The sequence below is a fragment of the Lathamus discolor genome, chromosome 2 (assembly GCF_037157495.1).
Source record: "Lathamus discolor isolate bLatDis1 chromosome 2, bLatDis1.hap1, whole genome shotgun sequence".
Taxonomy (NCBI): Eukaryota; Metazoa; Chordata; class Aves; order Psittaciformes; family Psittacidae; genus Lathamus; species Lathamus discolor.
Window position 1 is genome coordinate 60,581,705 of NC_088885.1, and position 17,676 is coordinate 60,599,380.

The 17,676-nt window shown below is 67.9% G+C and overlaps 3 protein-coding genes across 3 annotated transcripts; 2 read left to right on the forward strand and 1 right to left on the reverse strand.

Annotated features, from left to right (window-relative positions):
* Positions 1-41: 41 nt before the first annotated feature.
* Positions 42-4,754, forward strand: ABCB8 (ATP binding cassette subfamily B member 8). Its single transcript, XM_065667110.1, has 16 exons — positions 42-152; positions 656-935; positions 1,422-1,577; positions 1,664-1,758; positions 1,845-1,950; positions 2,045-2,206; positions 2,290-2,375; positions 2,453-2,550; positions 2,635-2,740; positions 2,832-2,865; positions 2,945-3,081; positions 3,160-3,254; positions 3,467-3,600; positions 3,739-3,886; positions 4,251-4,501; positions 4,592-4,754. Exons 1-16 carry the CDS (start codon positions 58-60, stop codon positions 4,670-4,672), a joined length of 2,064 nt encoding a protein of 687 aa, XP_065523182.1. The 5' UTR covers positions 42-57; the 3' UTR covers positions 4,673-4,754.
* A 1,101-nt stretch (positions 4,755-5,855) lies between these two features.
* On the forward strand, positions 5,856-14,423 carry ASIC3 (acid sensing ion channel subunit 3). The gene is made up of 11 exons (XM_065669278.1): positions 5,856-6,410; positions 10,754-10,904; positions 10,977-11,104; positions 11,797-11,947; positions 12,045-12,101; positions 12,409-12,562; positions 13,102-13,193; positions 13,286-13,365; positions 13,436-13,507; positions 13,712-13,764; positions 14,309-14,423. The coding sequence occupies exons 1-11, from the start codon at positions 5,856-5,858 to the stop codon at positions 14,385-14,387; spliced, it is 1,572 nt and encodes a 523-aa protein (XP_065525350.1). The 3' UTR covers positions 14,388-14,423.
* Positions 14,424-14,752: 329 nt separating this feature from the next.
* CDK5 (cyclin dependent kinase 5) lies at positions 14,753-17,603 on the reverse strand. Its single transcript, XM_065667119.1, has 12 exons — positions 17,449-17,603; positions 17,255-17,343; positions 17,112-17,179; positions 16,856-16,916; positions 16,704-16,760; positions 16,490-16,585; positions 16,215-16,289; positions 16,025-16,121; positions 15,873-15,942; positions 15,664-15,724; positions 15,513-15,593; positions 14,753-15,387 (listed from the first exon to the last, which is right to left on the reverse strand). Exons 1-12 carry the CDS (start codon positions 17,483-17,485, stop codon positions 15,301-15,303), a joined length of 879 nt encoding a protein of 292 aa, XP_065523191.1. The 5' UTR covers positions 17,486-17,603; the 3' UTR covers positions 14,753-15,300.
* Positions 17,604-17,676: the final 73 nt, after the last annotated feature.

Below are 17,676 nucleotides of genomic sequence, written 5' to 3' on the forward strand. Positions count from 1 at the left end.
TCGGCACCGCCCGCCCCGGGTCCGCCCCTGCCCGCCCCGGGTCCGCCCCTGCCCGCCATGCTGGTGCCGCTGCTGCTGCGGGCGGTCGGCGCTCGGCCCAGGCTCCGCTCGGTCCTCCCAGCGCTGCGGCCCCGCCCCGGCCCGGGGCGCAGGTACCGGGAGCCCCGGGCCGGGAGCGACCGGGGGCAGGGACCGCTCGAGGAGGGGCGGGGGCAGTACGGACCCCTGGGTCCCCTTTGGGGGGGCAGTGGACACCCCGGACTTCCCCCCCGCCCCCTGATAGGAAGCCCGGGGTGCCCATCGCCCCCCCAGAAGGGACCCTGGGGGTGCGGGGTATCGGGGTGCGGGAAGATCGGGGCTCCCGGGGGCTGCAGGGCTGGGGTCGGGACGGGGTGGGGGGATCCTGGACGCTGGTGTGGGGGGACCAGGGGGAGAGTTGGATGGGTGTGAGTGCTGGTGGTTATCTGGGGGGAGCCCGGGAGTGGGGACACCGGGAGCACCGGCGGGGAATGAGGGTGTCCCCTGCCCTGGGACAGCCCAGGAAGGCACTGGGGGGCTGGCTGTGCCGTGGGAGGACACGGCCCTTGTCCAGGCCCCCCCCTGCCCCCGGGGCTGGCCCCTGATTCGGGCACCCTGTGCTCACCCCTCTCCCCAGTTTCAGGTATGGAGGGGGCGGCCCGGGGCTGGTCAGCCCACCTCGCCTGCCCTCCAGCACCATGCCGCCAGCCCCACGCTGCCTGCTCCTGGTCGGCCCTGCTGCAGGCTGTGTGGTGCTTGGCTTGCTGGGCACAGCCGCACGCTGCCAGGAGGCCACTGTCCCCGCTGTCCCCGCTGTCCCTGAGCCTGCACAGCCCCGGCCGGAGCCCACGTTCGACTGGCCGGTGTTCTGGACCTTCCTGCGTCCCCAGCTCCTGGCCCTCTCTGCAGCAGTGGTGGTAAGCAGGGGCAGGTGGGTGGCTGTGATTTCTCTTGTCCCCACTGTCCCTGTGCCATGGCATGGTGCCTGCTGTCCCCATACTGTGGTGTGACACCTGCTGTTACTGTGCCACAGCATGACACAGTATACAGGAGACGGACGCTTCGTAAGGGACCGTAGTGACAGGACAAGGGGTAATGGGTTCAAACTTAAACAGGGGAAGTTCAGGTTAGATGTAAGGAAGAAGTTCTTTACTGTGAGGGTGGTGAGGCATTGGAATGGGCTGCCCAAAGCAGCTGTGAATGCTCCATCACCGATGGTGTTCAAGGCCAGGTTGAACAGAGCCATGGGCAGTATGGTCTAGTGTGAGGTGGCTTGGAACTGGCTGATCTACGGTCCTTGCCAACACAAACCATTCTGTGATGCTATGATGCCTGCCATCCCCGTGCCGTGGTGTGACATCTGCCATTGCCATGCCGTGGTATGACACCCCCTGCCTCCACAGCTGGCTCTGGGTGCAGCCCTGCTCAACGTCCGCATCCCGGTGCTGCTGGGGCAGCTGGTGAACGTGGTGGCCCGCTGCGCCCGCGGCCACATCTCCGGTTACCTGCAGGAGGTCCGGCTCCCGGCCCTGCGCCTGCTTGCTGTCTACTGCCTGCAGGTGGGTGCTAGCACCCTGAGCTGGGCAGGGGATCATGGAGACATCCCCTCTCTCTCCATGCTCCTCCAAGCCCCTCTCCTCCTCAGGGGCTGCTGACTTTCGGGTACATCGCGCTGCTGGCACGGGTCGGGGAGCAGGTGGCTGGCAGCATGCGCAAGGCGCTCTTCACGTCCCTGCTCCAGTAAGACACTCCACAGGGCGGCAGGGGCTGGGGTGCACGGGGGGACATCCATCCACCACCCCAGCCCACTGCCCCCCATCCGTCAGGCAGGACGTCGCGTTCTTTGACGCCAACCGGACGGGGCAGCTGGTGAACCGGCTGACGGCCGACATCCAGGAGTTCAAGTCCTCCTTCAAGCTGGCCATCTCGCAGGTGAAGCCGGCATCCGGTGGCACCAACCCGCAAACAACCTTGCCCCCAGGTCCCCCTGGCCCCAGCACCCATCCCTGCCCGTTCCTGTCCCCAGGGCCTGCGCAGCAGCACGCAGACAGCCGGCTGCTTCGTCTCGCTCTACCTGCTCTCACCCAAGCTCACCGGCCTCCTGCTTGTGACACTGCCCGTCCTGGTGGGCGCCGGGGCCCTCATTGGTGCCTTCCTCCGCAGCCTCTCCCGCCGGGCACAGGAGCAGGTAACCCTGCACTTACCCACCCCACCGAGGCTGGAGCAGGGGGTGTCCTCCCCTGCTCACCCTCTTCATCCCTCTCCCTGCAGGTGGCTAAGGCGACCGGGGTGGCAGATGAGGCACTGGGAAATGTCCGGACCGTGCGCGCCTTTGCCATGGAGGACCGGCAGGCAGGGTAAGGGGGTGGCAGGGGCTCCTGCCTTGTGAGGGCAGTGTGGGTACAGGGGGGTTCAGCCTCATCCCTGTCCCCAGGCTGTACTGCGCTGAGGTGGACCGTGCTGGCTGGCTGAACGAGCGGCTGGGGCTGGGCATCGCCGCCTTCCAAGGGCTCTCCAACCTGGCACTCAACGGTGAGTGTTTGCCGTAGGATGCGACGTGGCGGTGCCATGGGGCAGGAACCCCTTCAGGTCCCATCTTTGCCCTGCATCCTACAGGCATCATCCTAGGAACCATCTTCGTGGGTGGCTCCTTGATGGCTGGGGGCGAGCTCTCACCGGGCGACCTCATGTCCTTCCTGGTGGCCTCGCAGACGGTGCAAAGGTCAGGGAAGGGTCGGGCATGCCAGCACCCCTGGCACCCGGCATACCCATGACTCAGCCCTGAGCTCGGCCTCTCCTCTTGCGCTCCGCAGGTCCATGGCCAACATCTCCATCCTGCTGGGGCAGGTAGGTGGCGGTGGGGGTCCCGCTGCCCCCCGCGGCTGTGGAGCCAGGGCTGGGAGGGCTCCCACCGCCGTCCCCGCAGGTGGTGCGAGGGCTGAGCGCCGGTGCCCGCGTCTTCGAGCTGCTGACACTGGAGCCCAGCGTGGCGCTGCGGGGCGGGAAGTCCATCCCCAGCCACTCCCTGCTCGGCCACATCTGCTTCCACCATGTCTCCTTCAGGTGAGTGCCCTTCCGGACCCCTCTGTGGGCGGGGGGCTGTCACCATGCTCCCACATCGCCCCACTCCTCTCCCCACAGCTATCCCACCCGCCCCGGCTACCTGGTCCTGCAGGACTTCACCCTCACCCTGCCGCCCTGCAAGACCGTGGCCATCGTGGGACCATCTGGAGGAGGTACTGGCCTGGCCAAGCCCCTTGCTCTGCCAGCACCCCAGAGATGCCAGATCAGCCTCTTACTGGTCCCTGGGTGCACCCTCCTGCCCAGTGGGTGCCAGGAAGTGGGAACTGGCCACCATGCCCCCCACCACCCAGCAGCTCTCCGTGATGCTGGGGTCATGGGGATGCATGGCTGGGAGTGCCATGGGGCTAGGGGCTCCTCTCCACAGGGAAGTCGACAGTGGCAGCACTGCTGGAGCGGTTCTACGAGCCCACACAGGGCACCATCACCCTAGATGGCCACGACATCTCCTCCCTGGACCCGTCCTGGCTGCGAGGGCAGGTCATCGGCTTCATCAGCCAGGTGTGGGGCTGCTGTGGGGCATTGGGCTGCAGTGGGGTGCTTCCCCCACGCATAGGATGGGCCCACGCTGTCCCCAGAGGAGGGGTGTGAGGTGGTCCCATCTGGGGCTCCATGCTGAGAGGCCGGATGCTGCCATAGGAGCCGGTGCTTTTTGGAACAACCATCATGGAGAACATCCGCTTTGGGAAGCCAGGAGCTTCTGATGCCGAGGTGTACGCCGCAGCACAGCTCGCCAACGCTGACGACTTCATCCGCAGCTTCCCTGAGGGCTACAACACCATTGTGGGTATGTGCTGGGCTGGGTGAGGGGGGACAGACGAACCCCAGAGCATGAGACCCTCGCTAAGGTGGCCCAAGTCCCCTCAGGGACATTGGCTGATGGTTACTGCTGGCACAAGGCTGGGCTGGGCTGCCCATGGGGAGGATGTGGTTGAGCACGTTCCTGGGGGTCCTGGGCTTGGTGTGGGAGCATGGCTGTGCCCTTCTGCTCCCATCCTTGCGGTGGGTCATGGCCCAGCTAGCATGGCTCCATCATAGAATCAGCTGCATCAGAAAAGACATTTAAGATCATCAGGTCCAGCCGTTACTCCAGTGCTGCCAAGTCCATCACTAACCCATGTCACTGAGGGCATCCTCGGTTGTGCCATCAGGCGAGCGCGGCGTGGCACTCTCGGGGGGTCAGAAGCAGCGCGTTGCCATTGCCCGGGCCCTGCTGAAGGACCCTGCTGTGCTCATCCTGGATGAGGCCACAAGCGCGCTGGATGCCCAGTCGGAGAAGGTGGTGCAGGAGGCGCTGGACCGTGCCGCCTCGGGCCGTACCGTGCTGCTCATCGCCCACCGCCTCAGCACCATCCGTGGGGCTGACCTCATTGTGGTGCTGGCGCAGGGACGGGTGGCTGAGGTGAGGGGTGCCGGGGGGGAGGTGGGGTTGGGCGTGTGGGGCAGGGGTTGCACAGCCCCATGGGTGACACCATCTCCACTGTCCCCACAGGCAGGCACCCATGAGGAGCTGTTGCGACGAGGCGGGCTCTATGCCGAGCTCATCCGCAGGCAGACCAAGGACGGGTACTGAGCGTGCGGCAGGGCCTGGGGAGGGCACACCCGCTCCTGGGGTGCCCCCCTGGTGCTCCCCAATAAACTAGGGGTGGAAAGTGGCTGCTGGGGCTCTGCTCTGTGGTGCGGTGCTGGGGGAGGACCAAACCAGATGAGGCTGGGCAGCAGGGGAGGTACCCCTATGGGATGGGGGCCCCCCGTGTGACCCCATCCGGATCGGAGGTTCTTTGTGTCACCCTCCAGGGTGCGGGTCGCTTGCGTCTTGCCCTGGGGTGGAGGGTTACTGCCTGCATCGCCCCCCGGAGTGGGGGGACCTCTCTGTCACCCGCAGAGCAGGGGGAACCCCTTCCTGATCGCCTGGGGTGGAGAATACCCTGTGTTACCCCTCAGCTTAGAGAGACCCCTTTGTCACCCTCTGTGCTTGGGAGCCCCTTTGTGTGTGACCCTCCCTTGCTGGGAGCCCAGTGCATGACACCCGCGGTGCGGGAGAGCCCTGCATCGCCCCTCGGGATGGGGGGTGCCCTGGGCCCCCCGGGGAGGGAGGGACCTGCCTGCTGAGCCCTCCCCCATATCCCGGTCACCCGGCCCCGCCGCTGCTGGCAGGGATACGGGCCGGGCCCACTCTGCAGCTGCGGGAGGGGGGGGGGCCCAGCACGGCCCGGGGGGGCTCCTGCGGGGCCGGGCCCGGAGGGGATCCGGGCCCGGGGGCAGCGGCGGGGCCGGCTCCGCGCCCCCCGCCCGTGCTCGCTGGGGGGCGGCGGCGGGTGGAGCCGCCGCGGGAGGGGCGGGGGCGGCCGCAGACCGGCAGCGGCAGCGGCTGCGCCGCGGCAGCGGGAGAGGAGCCGGGACCGGGGATGGGGCCGGGGACGGGGCGAGAGATGGGGCTGCGCTGACCGGTGGCTCCGCGGCACCGGCAAGTGCGGGGAGGGGAGGGGCCGGTCCTGCCTTGCCCGTCTCTCCCGCTCACCCGGCCCAGCTTCGCCTTCCCCTCGCTCCCATCCCCTCGCTCCCATCCTCTCCCTCCCATCCCCTCCTCGCCATCCCCTGTCTGCCATCTGCTGCCTACCAACCAACCATCCCCTGCCTGCCATCCCCTGCCTGCCACCCCCTGCCCACCCTGCCCACAGCACCCTGAGCCCAGCGTGGCGATGGGGCGACCGGGGGGCTGAGGGCGGTGGGGAGCGCGGAGGCCCGGTGGCAGGATGAGGTCGGGCTCGGAGGGCAGCGGGGAGGGCGAGGGGTTCTCCAGCCTGCGGGCCTTCGCCCACAGCTCCTCGCTGCACGGCATCAGCCACGTCTTCGCCTACGGGGCCGTGTCGCTGCGCCGCGTGCTCTGGGGCGCTTTCTTCCTGGGCTCGCTGGGGCTGCTGCTGCTGGTGTGCGCCGAGCGCGTCGCCTACTTCCTCACCTACCCCCACGTCACCAAGCTGGACGAGGTGGCTGCCCACAACCTCACCTTCCCGGCCATCACCATCTGCAACCTCAACGAGTTCCGCTTCTCCAAGATCACCCGCAACGACATGTACCACGTGGGCGAGCTGCTGGCGCTGCTCAACGACCGCTACGAGATCAGCAACCCGCAGCTGGCCGAGCCCCACGTCCTGGCCGCCCTGCGTGACAAGGCCAACTTCAAGAACTTCAAGGCGAAGCCCTTCAGCATGGCCGAGTTCTACAACCGCACGGGCCACGACCTGTCCGACATGCTGCTGCAGTGCTCCTTCCGCGGCGTCAACTGCACCGCACGCAACTTCACCGTGGTGAGTGCCGGCCACGGTGCCTGGGTAGAGGTGACCGCGCATGGAGGCGGGTGTCCTGCCAGGGTCGGGCGCTGGTGCTGCCGGGGCTGCCACAGTGCCCACGGGTGAGCCCACACCCCTCCTGCCAGCACATCTGGCCACCGGCAGCACACCAGCCGCTGCCCGCCTCCCCACGTGCTGTGGCAGGCCGGCTGCCAGCCAGGGGTGTCACCACCCTATGCTCGCTGCAGGGGTGCCAGGCTGCTGGGAACGGTGCCCAGGCAGGAGCCGTGCTGTGCTGGAGGCCTGTGCCGGGCTGGGTGGCTCTGCCTGTGAGCACCCACTTGGGAATGGGATGCTGGTGGGTGCGGGATGCTCATGGGTTCAGCCCATGGCCCCGCTGCCCCTGTGCCAGCCCCAGACAACCGTGTGGGCATGGGCAGGGGTCCCCTGTGCTGAGCTGTCCCCCAGCAGCCACCCAGCCCTGGTGCTGTCCCCAGCATTCCCAAGTGCTCTTGGGGGCTGCGCCTGTTCTGCTCCAATCGCCAGTGTCCGTGTCCTCTCAGCACCCCTGCTGTGCCTCAGCAGTGCCGGTGAGGCTGCACAGCACCAAGCTGTGCCTCCTGGGCTGTGGAAAGCTGCCAGAGCACGGTGGGGGGAGCAGCACTGCCACGTCCCTGTGCGGGTGTGGGCAGCAGGGTGGCCAAAGGAGGAGGTCCCTTCCGTGCCCCGTGCAGCGCAGGGTGGGCGCGGGGACCCCTGACCCAGCACTCGGCTCCCTCAGGCAAACCTCATCCATGGGCAGCCTGTGCTGGGCCCGTCTGTGCAGTGAGGGACGGGCAGGGAGGTGGTGCAGGCAGGGTGCTGGTGCGGGCAGGACGGGCACGTCCTTCGTGCTGCGGCAGCGCCGGGAAGCAGCGTGCTGTGAGAGCTGTGCCGCCTGCGCCCGCCGCGCACGGCTCCGCTCGGGCCCCGGCCCCGGCCCCGGCCCCGTGGCTGCGCTATCACAGCAGCAATTACCGGCAGCTTAAGGCTCTTAGTGCGCAAACCCGATTTTCCTTGGGAAAATTAATTCCTCGGTTGAAAAGCATCCCCTGGGCAGCAGCTCCGTGCGCCCTTTGCCGGAGCAGCTCTGGCGATGCCCCTGCGGTGGAGGGATGGGACAGCGGTGTGAGGGTCGCGGCTCCCCAGGGCGGCACGCAGCAGCTTGCTGCAGCCTGAAAGCCAGCGCCTCCCTGGGGAGCGTGAGGGAACCGTGCCCTGCCCCGGGGCTGCGCGGGCGCCCGTCTCCCTTCCCGTGCCCATGACCCACACACGCTGCGCTGCTCCGGCTGCCCCCGGGGTTGTGGGTGCTGCCGGGCTCTGCCCACGTGTGCCACATGGCAGGCTGTGGGGAGAAACTTCTGCCCCCCGGGAGGCCCAGCCCTGCCTCCGGCCGGCCGCAGGCGCTGCAACTTTGCCTGTGAAAGGGATGGAGCTAAAGCCGGGGTTTGGTCAGGGATTGCGATCCGCTGCCCCGGGGCCCAGCGCTGAGCCGGCGGCTCCCGGCGCCACGTCCTGTCTGGTGGCATTGGGCTCTGGGGCTGCACGCGTGGCCTCAGCCATGGGGTCCCTGGTGTTGGATGTGGGGGGTGTGCAAAGCCAAGGCCATGGGGGGTGGGTCTGCGCCCTCAGTTGTGCCCCCCAGCGCCTGCAGGGATGGGGCAGGCTGGGAGCCCAGGAACAAGGGGTACTCAGGGACAGGAGGGTTCCGGGTGTAGGGACAGGATCTATGGGGAGCAGGGACAGAGGGACCCTGATGATGGGATACCCCACATGTGGGGAGCAGGATGGCTGGCTGTGTTCCTGTCCCCACCGTGTCCTTCCTCTTGTCCCCTCCACCGCTAGCCACCGGCCCACAGCACATCCCTGTGCCGGGCAGCCGTTGCCATGGCAGTCGCCCCCCCCTTCCTCCTTGGACAGCGCGTTGCCATGGCAACGGCTCCCCTTTTTTGGGAGCAATCCGTTGCCACAGCAGCATCCCCCCCCCCCTTCCATGGGGCAAGATGGGTGGGACACCATCACTGGTGGGGACATCCCATGGCAGGTGGGCCATGACCCCATGGGGCAGTTATGGGTGTCCCCCCCCTGTTCTTCCCCCCAGGTCATGGGTCAGTGATAGGACTGGGGGCCATGGCTGCAACCCCCCCTCACCCTGCACATCAAGGCAGCCCCTCTGTGAAATAGGGGCATGGGATGGCTCTGCCCCAGGGTGTGGGGGGGAGGCCAGAGGCAGTGGGGGTCTGGTTATGGGGTGGGAAGCGCCCCATAAGTACCTGGAGGAGAAGGGACTGCAGGGCTGGGTGGTTCTGGGGAGCAGCTCAGGGATGCTCAGCTCAGGGTCACACTGGGGGGCTCTGGGTGCTGAGGGCGCTGCGGGTTTGGGCTCTGAGGTCCCTGGCTGTGGTTGGTCCCTTGCTATGGGCATTGGTCCCTGGGGATTTTTGAGTGCTGAAGTCCACAGCTGCGGGTGCTGGGATCTCTGCCTGTGGGTGCTGGTGTCTGTGGCCATGGGTGCTGGTTCCTGCCTGTGGGTGCCGGTACCCGGCGGCTCTGTGGGGCTGGCGCAGGGCAGGCCCTTGTGTCCCGGTGGGATGACGGTGTGGATGACGCCCTCTCCTGCTGTGGCTAAGCCAACCCCGGTCCTGGCTCTCACCCTCGCCGCTCACGTGTCCCCCGCCACCCCATGTCCCTGCTGCCGAGCTGAAACCCAATCCCCCTGCAGAGCAGCAGCAGGGATGCCAGGACAGGCCGCCATGGCTGCGGAGCCGCCGGGACCCGGCGCTGGGGCACAGGAGGCAGCCACCTTCACATCCTTCGCCCGCTCCTGCACCCTGCATGGGCTGGGGCGCATCTTTGTGCCGGGGGCGCCGGCACCGCGACGCCTGCTCTGGGCTGGCGCCTTCCTGGCCTCGCTGGGCACCTTCCTGCTGCAGGCGGGGCAGCGGGTCTGGCACTACGCCGCGTACCCCCGCGTCACCGCGCTGGACGAGGCTCAGAGCCGCGTCCTCGTCTTCCCCGCCATCACCCTCTGCAACTACAACCGCATCCGGCGCTCCCAGCTCACCCTCAATGACCTGTTCTGGCTGGGGGGGGACCTGCTGGCGGTGGGCACCGAGGACTTCCCCCGCTACCTGCACGCACTGGGGCGGACCCCAAACCTCGACGGCTTCTTCCCCAGCAAGAGCTACGACCTGGGCGCCTTCTACCAGCGCGCCGGGCACCCCATCCACGAGATGCTGCTGCGCTGCCGCTTCCGCGGCCGGGACTGCGGCCCCGAGAACTTCACCACCGTGAGTGCTGCTGCCATGGCCACGGCCACCACCATGGATGGCTCTGCCCCGCGCAGGGCTTGGGCAGCACCCCAGAGCTGAGCAGGTTTTGGGGCCGTGGTGTGTGCAGACTGCAGCGTGGTCGGCTGTGGGGCAATGCGTTGTGTGGCTCTGTGGGGCCCTGGGGTCTTTGGGGCCATGGGTTGTGGCTGTGGCGTGGTTGGCTGTGGGGCAGTGGTGGGAAAGGGGCACAGTGCCTGCCCACCCTACTGTCCCCTACCCCCAGGGGCTTGGAGAAGCTGCCCTAGTGAGGCTCCCCTTGCCCACAGTGCACCTACAGGGCCGTGGGGAGATGTGGGGCCATGGTGGTGATGTGGAGTCACTGGGGATGTGGGGCTGAGGCTGCAGTGCAGGCTTGGGGATTGACGGTTGGAGTGTGCAGCTCTCAGCCCTGCTCCCCGATGGAGAGCTGTGGCCGTGGGGCAGGGGGGCGAGGATGTCGTGTTGGCTGGTCTGTGCTCCCTGCCAAGCACCCGCAGAGGCCACGGGGGGCTTCCTCCGTGCTGGGGGGCTGCCGGAAGAGGTGGGTCAGCCCCAGGCAGGGGCTGCAGGTGCCTTCCCAAGGGTTGGGGTCCTGCATCCCGCCCGATAGGGCTGGAGAGGGTCTCTTCCTCTGCCATGGCGACCACTGTGGGCCTGTGGGGCAGGATGTGAGGCAGGACACGGCGGCGAGGGGAATCCTGAAGGGTGTTGGGCCTGGCAAAGCCGATGACACCATGCTGGAGCAGGGACAGCAGTGGCTGCCCCACAGCTCAATCCGCGGCCCCGTGCCCCCATCCAGAGCCCCAAACGGGAAGGGATGGATGCGCCAGCTCCCCCCTGCACACAGACTGAGGGGGTGTTGCGGTTCTGCGCCGGGCTCTTGCCTTGGGACTGGGCTGGATCCCTGGGTGCTGCCCGCACTCCAGCTCGGTGGGTGCAGGGCAGAGAGAGCCCAGCTCCTCTCCCCAGCACCCCATGGTGGATGCTGAGTCTCCAGCCGTGTCCCCACAGATCTTCACGCGCCTCGGCAAGTGCTACACCTTCAACTCGGGGGGCCCGGGCCGGGAGGTGCTGACCACGCTGCAGGGCGGCGCGGGGAACGGCCTGGAGCTGATGCTCAACGTGCAGCAGGAGGAATACCTGCCCGTCTGGGGGGACACGGGTGAGGGACCCCCCAGCCCTGCCCGCGGCCCCGCCACCCCCCCGCACCCCTGACGCCCACCCTGCCTTGCAGACGAGACCTCCTACGAGGCGGGGGTGAAGGTGCAGATCCACAGCCAGGAGGAGCCCCCCTTCATTGACCAGCTGGGCTTCGGCGTGGCGCCCGGCTTCCAGACCTTCGTGTCCTGCCAGCAGCAGCGGGTATCCCATGCATGGCAATGGCACAGCCGCCATGGGGCTCGGGCAGTGCCTGCACGGCCACAGCCATCCCCACTGGTCATCCTGTGCTGAGCCGTGCCGCATGGTGGGTACCACACCACCGGTGCGGCGGCTCTGCCTCCGCAACAGCCAGGAGCACTGCGGCACGGTGTGGGGCAGCCCCATGGTGCTGCCGCAGGCACCGGCTTCAGCAGTGACCCCCCCATCTCCTGCTGAACAGACTGTCGGCAGGGGCGGCATCCAGCCCACGCAGCCAGACACCTAAATTTAGGTGCCTGGAGTGGGTGTCTCCATGTGTGCCGGCGCTCGCAGTGCGGGCGGTTGGGAATGTGGCCCTTGGCACCAGTGGGTGCTGTGCTGGGCCCTGCTGCTGCCTCACCAAGCACGCACCAGCACCAGCCACGGCGCAGCGATGCTGGCCACCACGGGGACCACCGAGGTCCGGCCTGGTGCCATGTACCAGCCCTCAGCTGCATCCTTCCCTCCCGCGGGGTGCAGTGATGCTGGCCCTGAAACCCATCCTGGCGCCCAGCGAAGAGGGGCAGGGCTGGGAGCGGGATAAGCCTCAAGCGCTGGCTGCATGGGATGAGCTCTTCCCAAAGGACGGGCACCATGGTGGGTGGGACAGTGGGGACACCCAGGACACCGTGTTTTCCTTAGCCGAGGGCTGGCAGCTGGTGTACCTGCCCCCGCCGTGGGGGGACTGCAAGGCCACCCCCATCGAGTCCGACTTCTTCACCAACTACAGCATCACCGCCTGCCGCCTGGACTGCGAGACCCGCTACCTGGCTGAGAACTGCAACTGCCGCATGGTGCACATGCCGGGTGAGCCGGGGCCGGGGCTGGAGCCGGGGGGCGGCTGCTGCAGGGCCGGGGCGGTGGGGAGACCCTCCTGCCCCTGCGACCGCCGCCTTCCCCGCAGGCAACGCCAACGTCTGCACCCCGGAGCAGTACAAGGAGTGCGCTGACCCCGCACTGGGTACGTACCGGGGGCACCCTGCCCTCCACGACCCCGCATCCCGGGTCTCACCCCGGGGACCGCCATCCCCTGACACCGCCAGCATCACCCCCGGGACCCCCCGCCCCCTGCCAGGCTCCATCACTGCGAATGTGGCACCAGTGTCCCTGTGCCCGTCCCGGCCTGCTCAGAGCCCAGACACGCTTGTCCCGTGCCACCGGCACCCACCACCACCCGGGCTTTGGCTTCCGAGCAGCCCATCCCCACTTGGGCGGGTGCCATGGCCACGCGGTCCCGGTGGTCCCCGTCCCACCCGCGTCCCCCCCAGACTTCCTGGTGAAGAAGGACAGCGATTACTGCGCCTGCCGCACGCCCTGCGCCATGGTGCGCTACGGCAAAGAGCTCTCCATGGTGAAGATCCCCAGCAAGGCCTCCGCCAGGTACCTGGCCAAGAAGTTCAACAAGACGGAGCAGTACATCGCGTGAGTGCCACCACCGCTGCGCTGGACCGCAGACCCAGCAGCACGTGGCACAGCATGGCCTGACAGGGTCATGCGGCATGGCACGGCCGCAGGGCATGCCGCAGCAGACATGAACTGGCATGGCATGACAGCATCCCCGCCTCTGGAAGTGTTCACAAACCGTGTAGGTGAGGCCCTCAGTGACACGGTTCAGTGGTGGACTTGGCAGTCCTGGGGTAACGGTTGGATCCGATGGTCTTTTCCAACCCAGTTGATAGTCTCTGATTCAATGATGGTGTGGCACAACGCAGCATGGCCATGCTACATCCCCCCGCATAAGTGAACCAGCACGGCACAACGCAACACAGCATGGCACAGCAAAGCACGGCATGGCATGGCACGGCATGGCATAGAACGTCTTTGTGCCAGCCCAGGGCAGGGCAGACCTGCCTGCCTCGTCCCACCATGGCACAGTGCAGCCCCCCCCAGTGCCCCCCGGCTGGGTTTGCTGCCTGGTGGCACATCCGTCCGTCCATCCCAGACCCATCTGTCTCCCCCAGGGACAATGTGCTGGTGCTGGACATCTTCTTTGAGGCCCTGAACTATGAGATGATCGAGCAGAAGAAGGCGTACGAGGTGGCTGGGCTGCTGGGTGAGGGACCGGGGAGACTGGGGGCAGGTGTGTGTGTGTGGGGGGGGGTGTTCAGGGGGGCAGCCCCCCTCTAATGCCACCCCCGTGCCCAGGCGACATCGGGGGGCAGATGGGGCTCTTCATCGGCGCCAGCCTCCTCACCATCCTGGAGATCTTTGACTACCTGTATGAGGTGAGCACCCCCCGGCTCCCCCGGCCCCACACCTGCCCCACGGCCGGGAGCTCTGACCCGCCTTCCCCAGGTCTTCCGGGACAAACTCCTCAGCTTCTACAAGGAGAAGAAGAAGACCCCCAGGAGCGACAGCAGCACCCTGGTAACCCCCCCAACAGCCCCCCGACCCCCCTCCCCTGGCACAGCCGGCAAGGGGGGGGCCTCGCACCTCATCCCACCCATCTGCTGCTCGGCCTCATCCTGCCCGGGACCGGCACCATCTCCCGCTCGGACCCTGTGCACTCATTCGCTCCTCTCTGTCCGTCTGTCCATCCGCCCGTCTGTCCTGCACCCCACCGCCTGGCAGGAGCACCCAGCAGTCCCGGGCAGCCCCGCTGTCCCGCTCCCTCCGGGGCCCAGGTAGACATCCCAGCTCCACACCAGGGGGACAGCATCCCTGAGCCCCCAACCTGCCACTGCCAGCATGGGGAGCCATGGGGCTGCCCCCCGGGGAGGGTGATGGGGGTCCCTGGCTGGGGCACAGCAAGGAGGATGCAACCCCCAAATTCCCCTGCAGGTGGGCCCCGAGGGTCCGCACCCCCCTTCACTCCATCCCAGGCTTTTCTTGGCATCATTCCCAGAGCCGGTTATGGGGGTTACCCCCCCCGCCGCCACCTCCGCTCCCATCCTCATGCATCACTCCCCAGCGCTGTGTCCCCCGGGTCTCCCTGCTCAGGGCCCCACAGAGCCAGGCTGGCCTGGCAAGGGGCCAGCCCATCACCCCCACCGGGACACTACAGGACAAGAGGGACCCCCGGATATAGGGAGCCTGAGGATTGCATGGGGAGGGGCAATGGGGCAGAGCCAAACACGGTGGAAGAAGGACGGTGGCTGCAGCACGATGGGGCGGGGGGAGTGACTGCGTGGAGCCCCGGCTGCCCCCAACCACCCCTCCTGTCCCCAGGGCGCCTGTGCCCCCCTGCGCTGCCACACGGACAGTCTCACCTTCGCCCCGAACGTGCTACCTCGTCACCCGGCTCTAGGCCCCTTCGAGGAGTTCGCCTGCTGACGGCCCGGCCCCGCACCCCCGGCGGGGACGGGGGACTGGGGGGGTCCCCACTGCCACTGGGACACCCCACGGGGCTGTGGGGCTGGCTCCGGGCCCTAGGCTGCTCCCCCCTCGAAGGGCTGGCAGGGGGCTGGGGTGGCGGGGCCCCCCCGGTCCTACTCTCATGAACCTGCATGTGCTGCTTGTGCCCGTGCCCCCCCCTCCCTGCTGCGCTGTACATGCCAAGTCCTCTTGCTGTGCCCCCCGCCCCATTAAAGACCTGCCCCACGGCCCGGCTTGTGTGCTGCTGGGGGGGGTACACAGGGACAGGGCTGGTGCCTCAGGAAGGAGAAGCAGGCGTTGGGAAGGGGGAAGCTCTTTATGGAGGTAACAAACACGCACAATCACCCACGTACAGCAGCACGGTAGAAAAGAAACGGGGTGTCCCCCCCCCCACTTCCCAGGGGAGCTGGCACCCGGGACCCCCACCATGCCAGGGGTGGGGCCGGGAGGGAGCACAGAGAGAAGGGGTGAGGGATCCCACCCCCCCCGGGGTCCCCATGCCTGGTCCCAGAGGGTCCTGCCCCTCCACCAGCACCATGGTCCCGCATCCCTGGGGGGGCTCCAAGTGCTTGGGGGCAGCCCCAGGGGTAGCCCCAGCCACACCATGGGGCTGGGGGGGCCACTCCAGCATCCCACAGCCGGGGTGGTGTTGAGTTAAAAACCTAATAAATACAGGGGGCAGGGGAATGGGGGGCTGCGTTTCTGGGCTGCCGGCACCTTGCTCCTCACCTCACATCCCCCCAGCTGCCGTGGGGGGCTGTCCCCTCCCCACCACTGCCGGGAGCGTGCTGGGAGCTGGGTGCTGCCCCCCACTCAGCGTGGGGCTGGGTGGGTGTCTGGAGTCCTTATGGGGGGCAGAAGTCTGTGAAGTAGGGGTGCTGGAGAGCCTCCTCCGCCGATATCCGCTGCACCGGGTTGCACTTCAACAGGTTCTGCGGGAAGAAGGGGAGGCTGGGGGGGTTGAACCACGGGCCCCACAGCCCCCCAGAGAGCTGTGGGGCTGCAGGGGGAGAGGGCAGCACCCCAAGAAGCCGAAGCCCCCGCGGTGCAGGCTCACCTGCAGCAAGTCCCGGCCGGTCGCATTCAGCTTGGGCACCACATTGACCAGGGAGGTGGTGGCCGGGTACATGGGGTATGGCTGGGGATGGAGAGGTGAGACCCAGACCCCATCCCTGGCCCCGAGCCCTCCTGGCCTGCCCCTGCCTCACCTTGTAGTCCGGCAGCTTGGCCATGGCCGGCCACTGCTCCTCCGTGGGGGTTCCCAGCAGCGTGGGGACAACAGCGGTCAAGGGCCACCGCTGCGGCCAGCGTGAGAGTCAGCCATGCCCAGCTCCCCCCAGCCCAACCCGGGCAGAGCCCCCTTCAATGCCCTGCACAGAAGAGGGGCTGCCCCCCTCCTGCGGCACCGGAAGGATATCGGAAAATCCTTTTCAGCTGGTCATCCACGTCATTCCCCGGGAACAGGGGCCGCCCCGCGTTGGCCAGCTCTAGGAGCCAGAGAGGAGATGGGTCCCGAGGCCCCACGGCCCCGGCAGCCCCCCGTGCCGCAGCCCCCTGCGCCGGCACTACCTGCGAAGATGCAGCCGGCTGACCACATGTCGATGGAGGTGGAATAGAGCTTGGCGCCGAAGAGCACGTCTGGCGGCCGATACCACAGCGTGACGACCTGTGCGGAGGGAGGAGGAGGCGTTGGGCCGGCTGTGGGATGGAACCGAGCGCCCCGGGCGGGAGAAGGCAATGGGTACACCTTCCAGCTCACCTCTGCCGAGTAACAGCGCACAGGGATGCCGAAGGCCCGGGCCAGGCCAAAGTCAGCCAGTTTGAGCTCCCCGTTCTGCGGTGAAAGCGCCATGTCAGCAGGACAGCAAAGGAGACGGCGCGGGGGACACCCGGTCCTGCTGCCCACCCTTTGGCAGCCGCTCCTCCTTCATCTCATCCCATTGACCAGAAACACGAGGGACAGACAGAGCGGGAGGTGGCCGATGGACACACAGGCACCTGCACCTCACACAGACACGCAGCCCCGGCGCTCACCCTGTTTATGAGCAGGTTCTGGGGTTTGAGGTCTCGGTGCAGGACGTTGCGGCTGTGGCAGAACGCGAGGCCCTTCAGCAGCTGGTACATGAACGACTGTGGAAAAGAGCACAGTCCTGAGTGGGACACATCGGCCCTGTCAGGCCAGTTCTTGTGACAGCTGGTGATGCTGCAACTGGGTCCCCAAGGGCTTCCAGAGCCCCCCTGGATGCACCTTGACGATCTCCGGGTCGAGGTCCCCATTGCAGCTGTCAAAATATTTCTTCAGGTCCTGGAGAAAGCGAGCAGAGCCATGGTGGGGAGCTGCAGGGACCGGGAGCAGCGAGCCCAACCTGGCCTTGGCACCCCCGTGCCACCGGCACCCACCTGATCGCAGAACTCAAAGACCAGGGTGAGCTTCTTGTCACTGTGCAAGACATCGTGGAGCCTGCGAGGGGAAGGGGGACCCTGAGGCCCCAAACTGGGGGGACCGAGCCCAGGCAGCGAGGGCAGGACTGGAGGGGACACGCAGGACCAGAGAGGGGGAAGGATGCAGGACCACGGAGAAGGAGATGCAGGACCGGAGAGAGAAGGATGCGCGACCGGGGGGGGCAGCCCCCGCCACCCTCACAGTCCCCGTTACCTGACAATGTTCTTGTGCTTGAGCTCCTTGAGCAGGCAGATCTCCCGCAGCGCCGAGCTGGGCACTCCCTGCCGAGAGAGGGGAGTGATGGGGGGGAACCGGATTCGGTATCGGCTCCGGGTGCCGGTCCCCGATCCCCTCACCTCGTCGTCATCATCCAGCCGCACCCGCTTCAGTGCCACGATCTCGTGCGTCTCCCGGTTCTTGGCCTTGAACACGGTCCCGTAGGTGCCTGCGGGCGGGCGGGCGGACGGGTCATTGCCACGCCAGCCTCCGGCACCGGGCTCCCGGCTCCCGCACCCGCCCGGGTCCCCCGCACAGCCCGGCCCCGCCGCACCTTCCCCGATCTTCTCCAGCTTCTCGTATTTCTGCATCGCGCCGCGATCCGCTCCGGCCCCGCCGCTCCGGCTCCGCTCCTCGCCCCGCTCCCTGGTGCCGGTGCCGGTCCCGGTCCCGGCCCCGCCGCCGCCACACCTCCCGGCAGCCCCCGCGGCAGCCCCGCCTCTTCCGCCACACCTCCCGGCAGCCCCTGCGCCCGCCACGCCCCCTCCGCCACACCCCTCCC

Bases quoted from the DNA above. Each gene is read 5' to 3' on its own strand.
- ABCB8 (XM_065667110.1), top strand. From the start codon at position 58: ATGCTGGTGCCGCTGCTGCTGCGGGCGGTCGGCGCTCGGCCCAGGCTC. The intron at 936-1,421 runs GTAAGCAGGGGC...CTGCCTCCACAG, and splicing joins CCCTCTCTGCAGCAGTGGTG to CTGGCTCTGGGTGCAGCCCT. The intron at 2,741-2,831 runs GTCAGGGAAGGG...TGCGCTCCGCAG, and splicing joins GCCTCGCAGACGGTGCAAAG to GTCCATGGCCAACATCTCCA.
- ASIC3 (XM_065669278.1), top strand. From the start codon at position 5,856: ATGAGGTCGGGCTCGGAGGGCAGCGGGGAGGGCGAGGGGTTCTCCAGC. The intron at 11,105-11,796 runs GTATCCCATGCA...GAGGGCTGGCAG, and splicing joins TGTCCTGCCAGCAGCAGCGG to CTGGTGTACCTGCCCCCGCC. The intron at 11,948-12,044 runs GTGAGCCGGGGC...CCTTCCCCGCAG, and splicing joins CCGCATGGTGCACATGCCGG to GCAACGCCAACGTCTGCACC.
- CDK5 (XM_065667119.1), bottom strand. From the start codon at position 17,485: ATGCAGAAATACGAGAAGCTGGAGAAGATCGGGGAAG. The intron at 16,917-17,111 runs GTAACGGGGACT...TTCCCCTCGCAG, and splicing joins AAGCACAAGAACATTGTCAG to GCTCCACGATGTCTTGCACA. The intron at 16,761-16,855 runs GTGGGTGCCGGT...CGCTTTCTCCAG, and splicing joins TCTTTGAGTTCTGCGATCAG to GACCTGAAGAAATATTTTGA.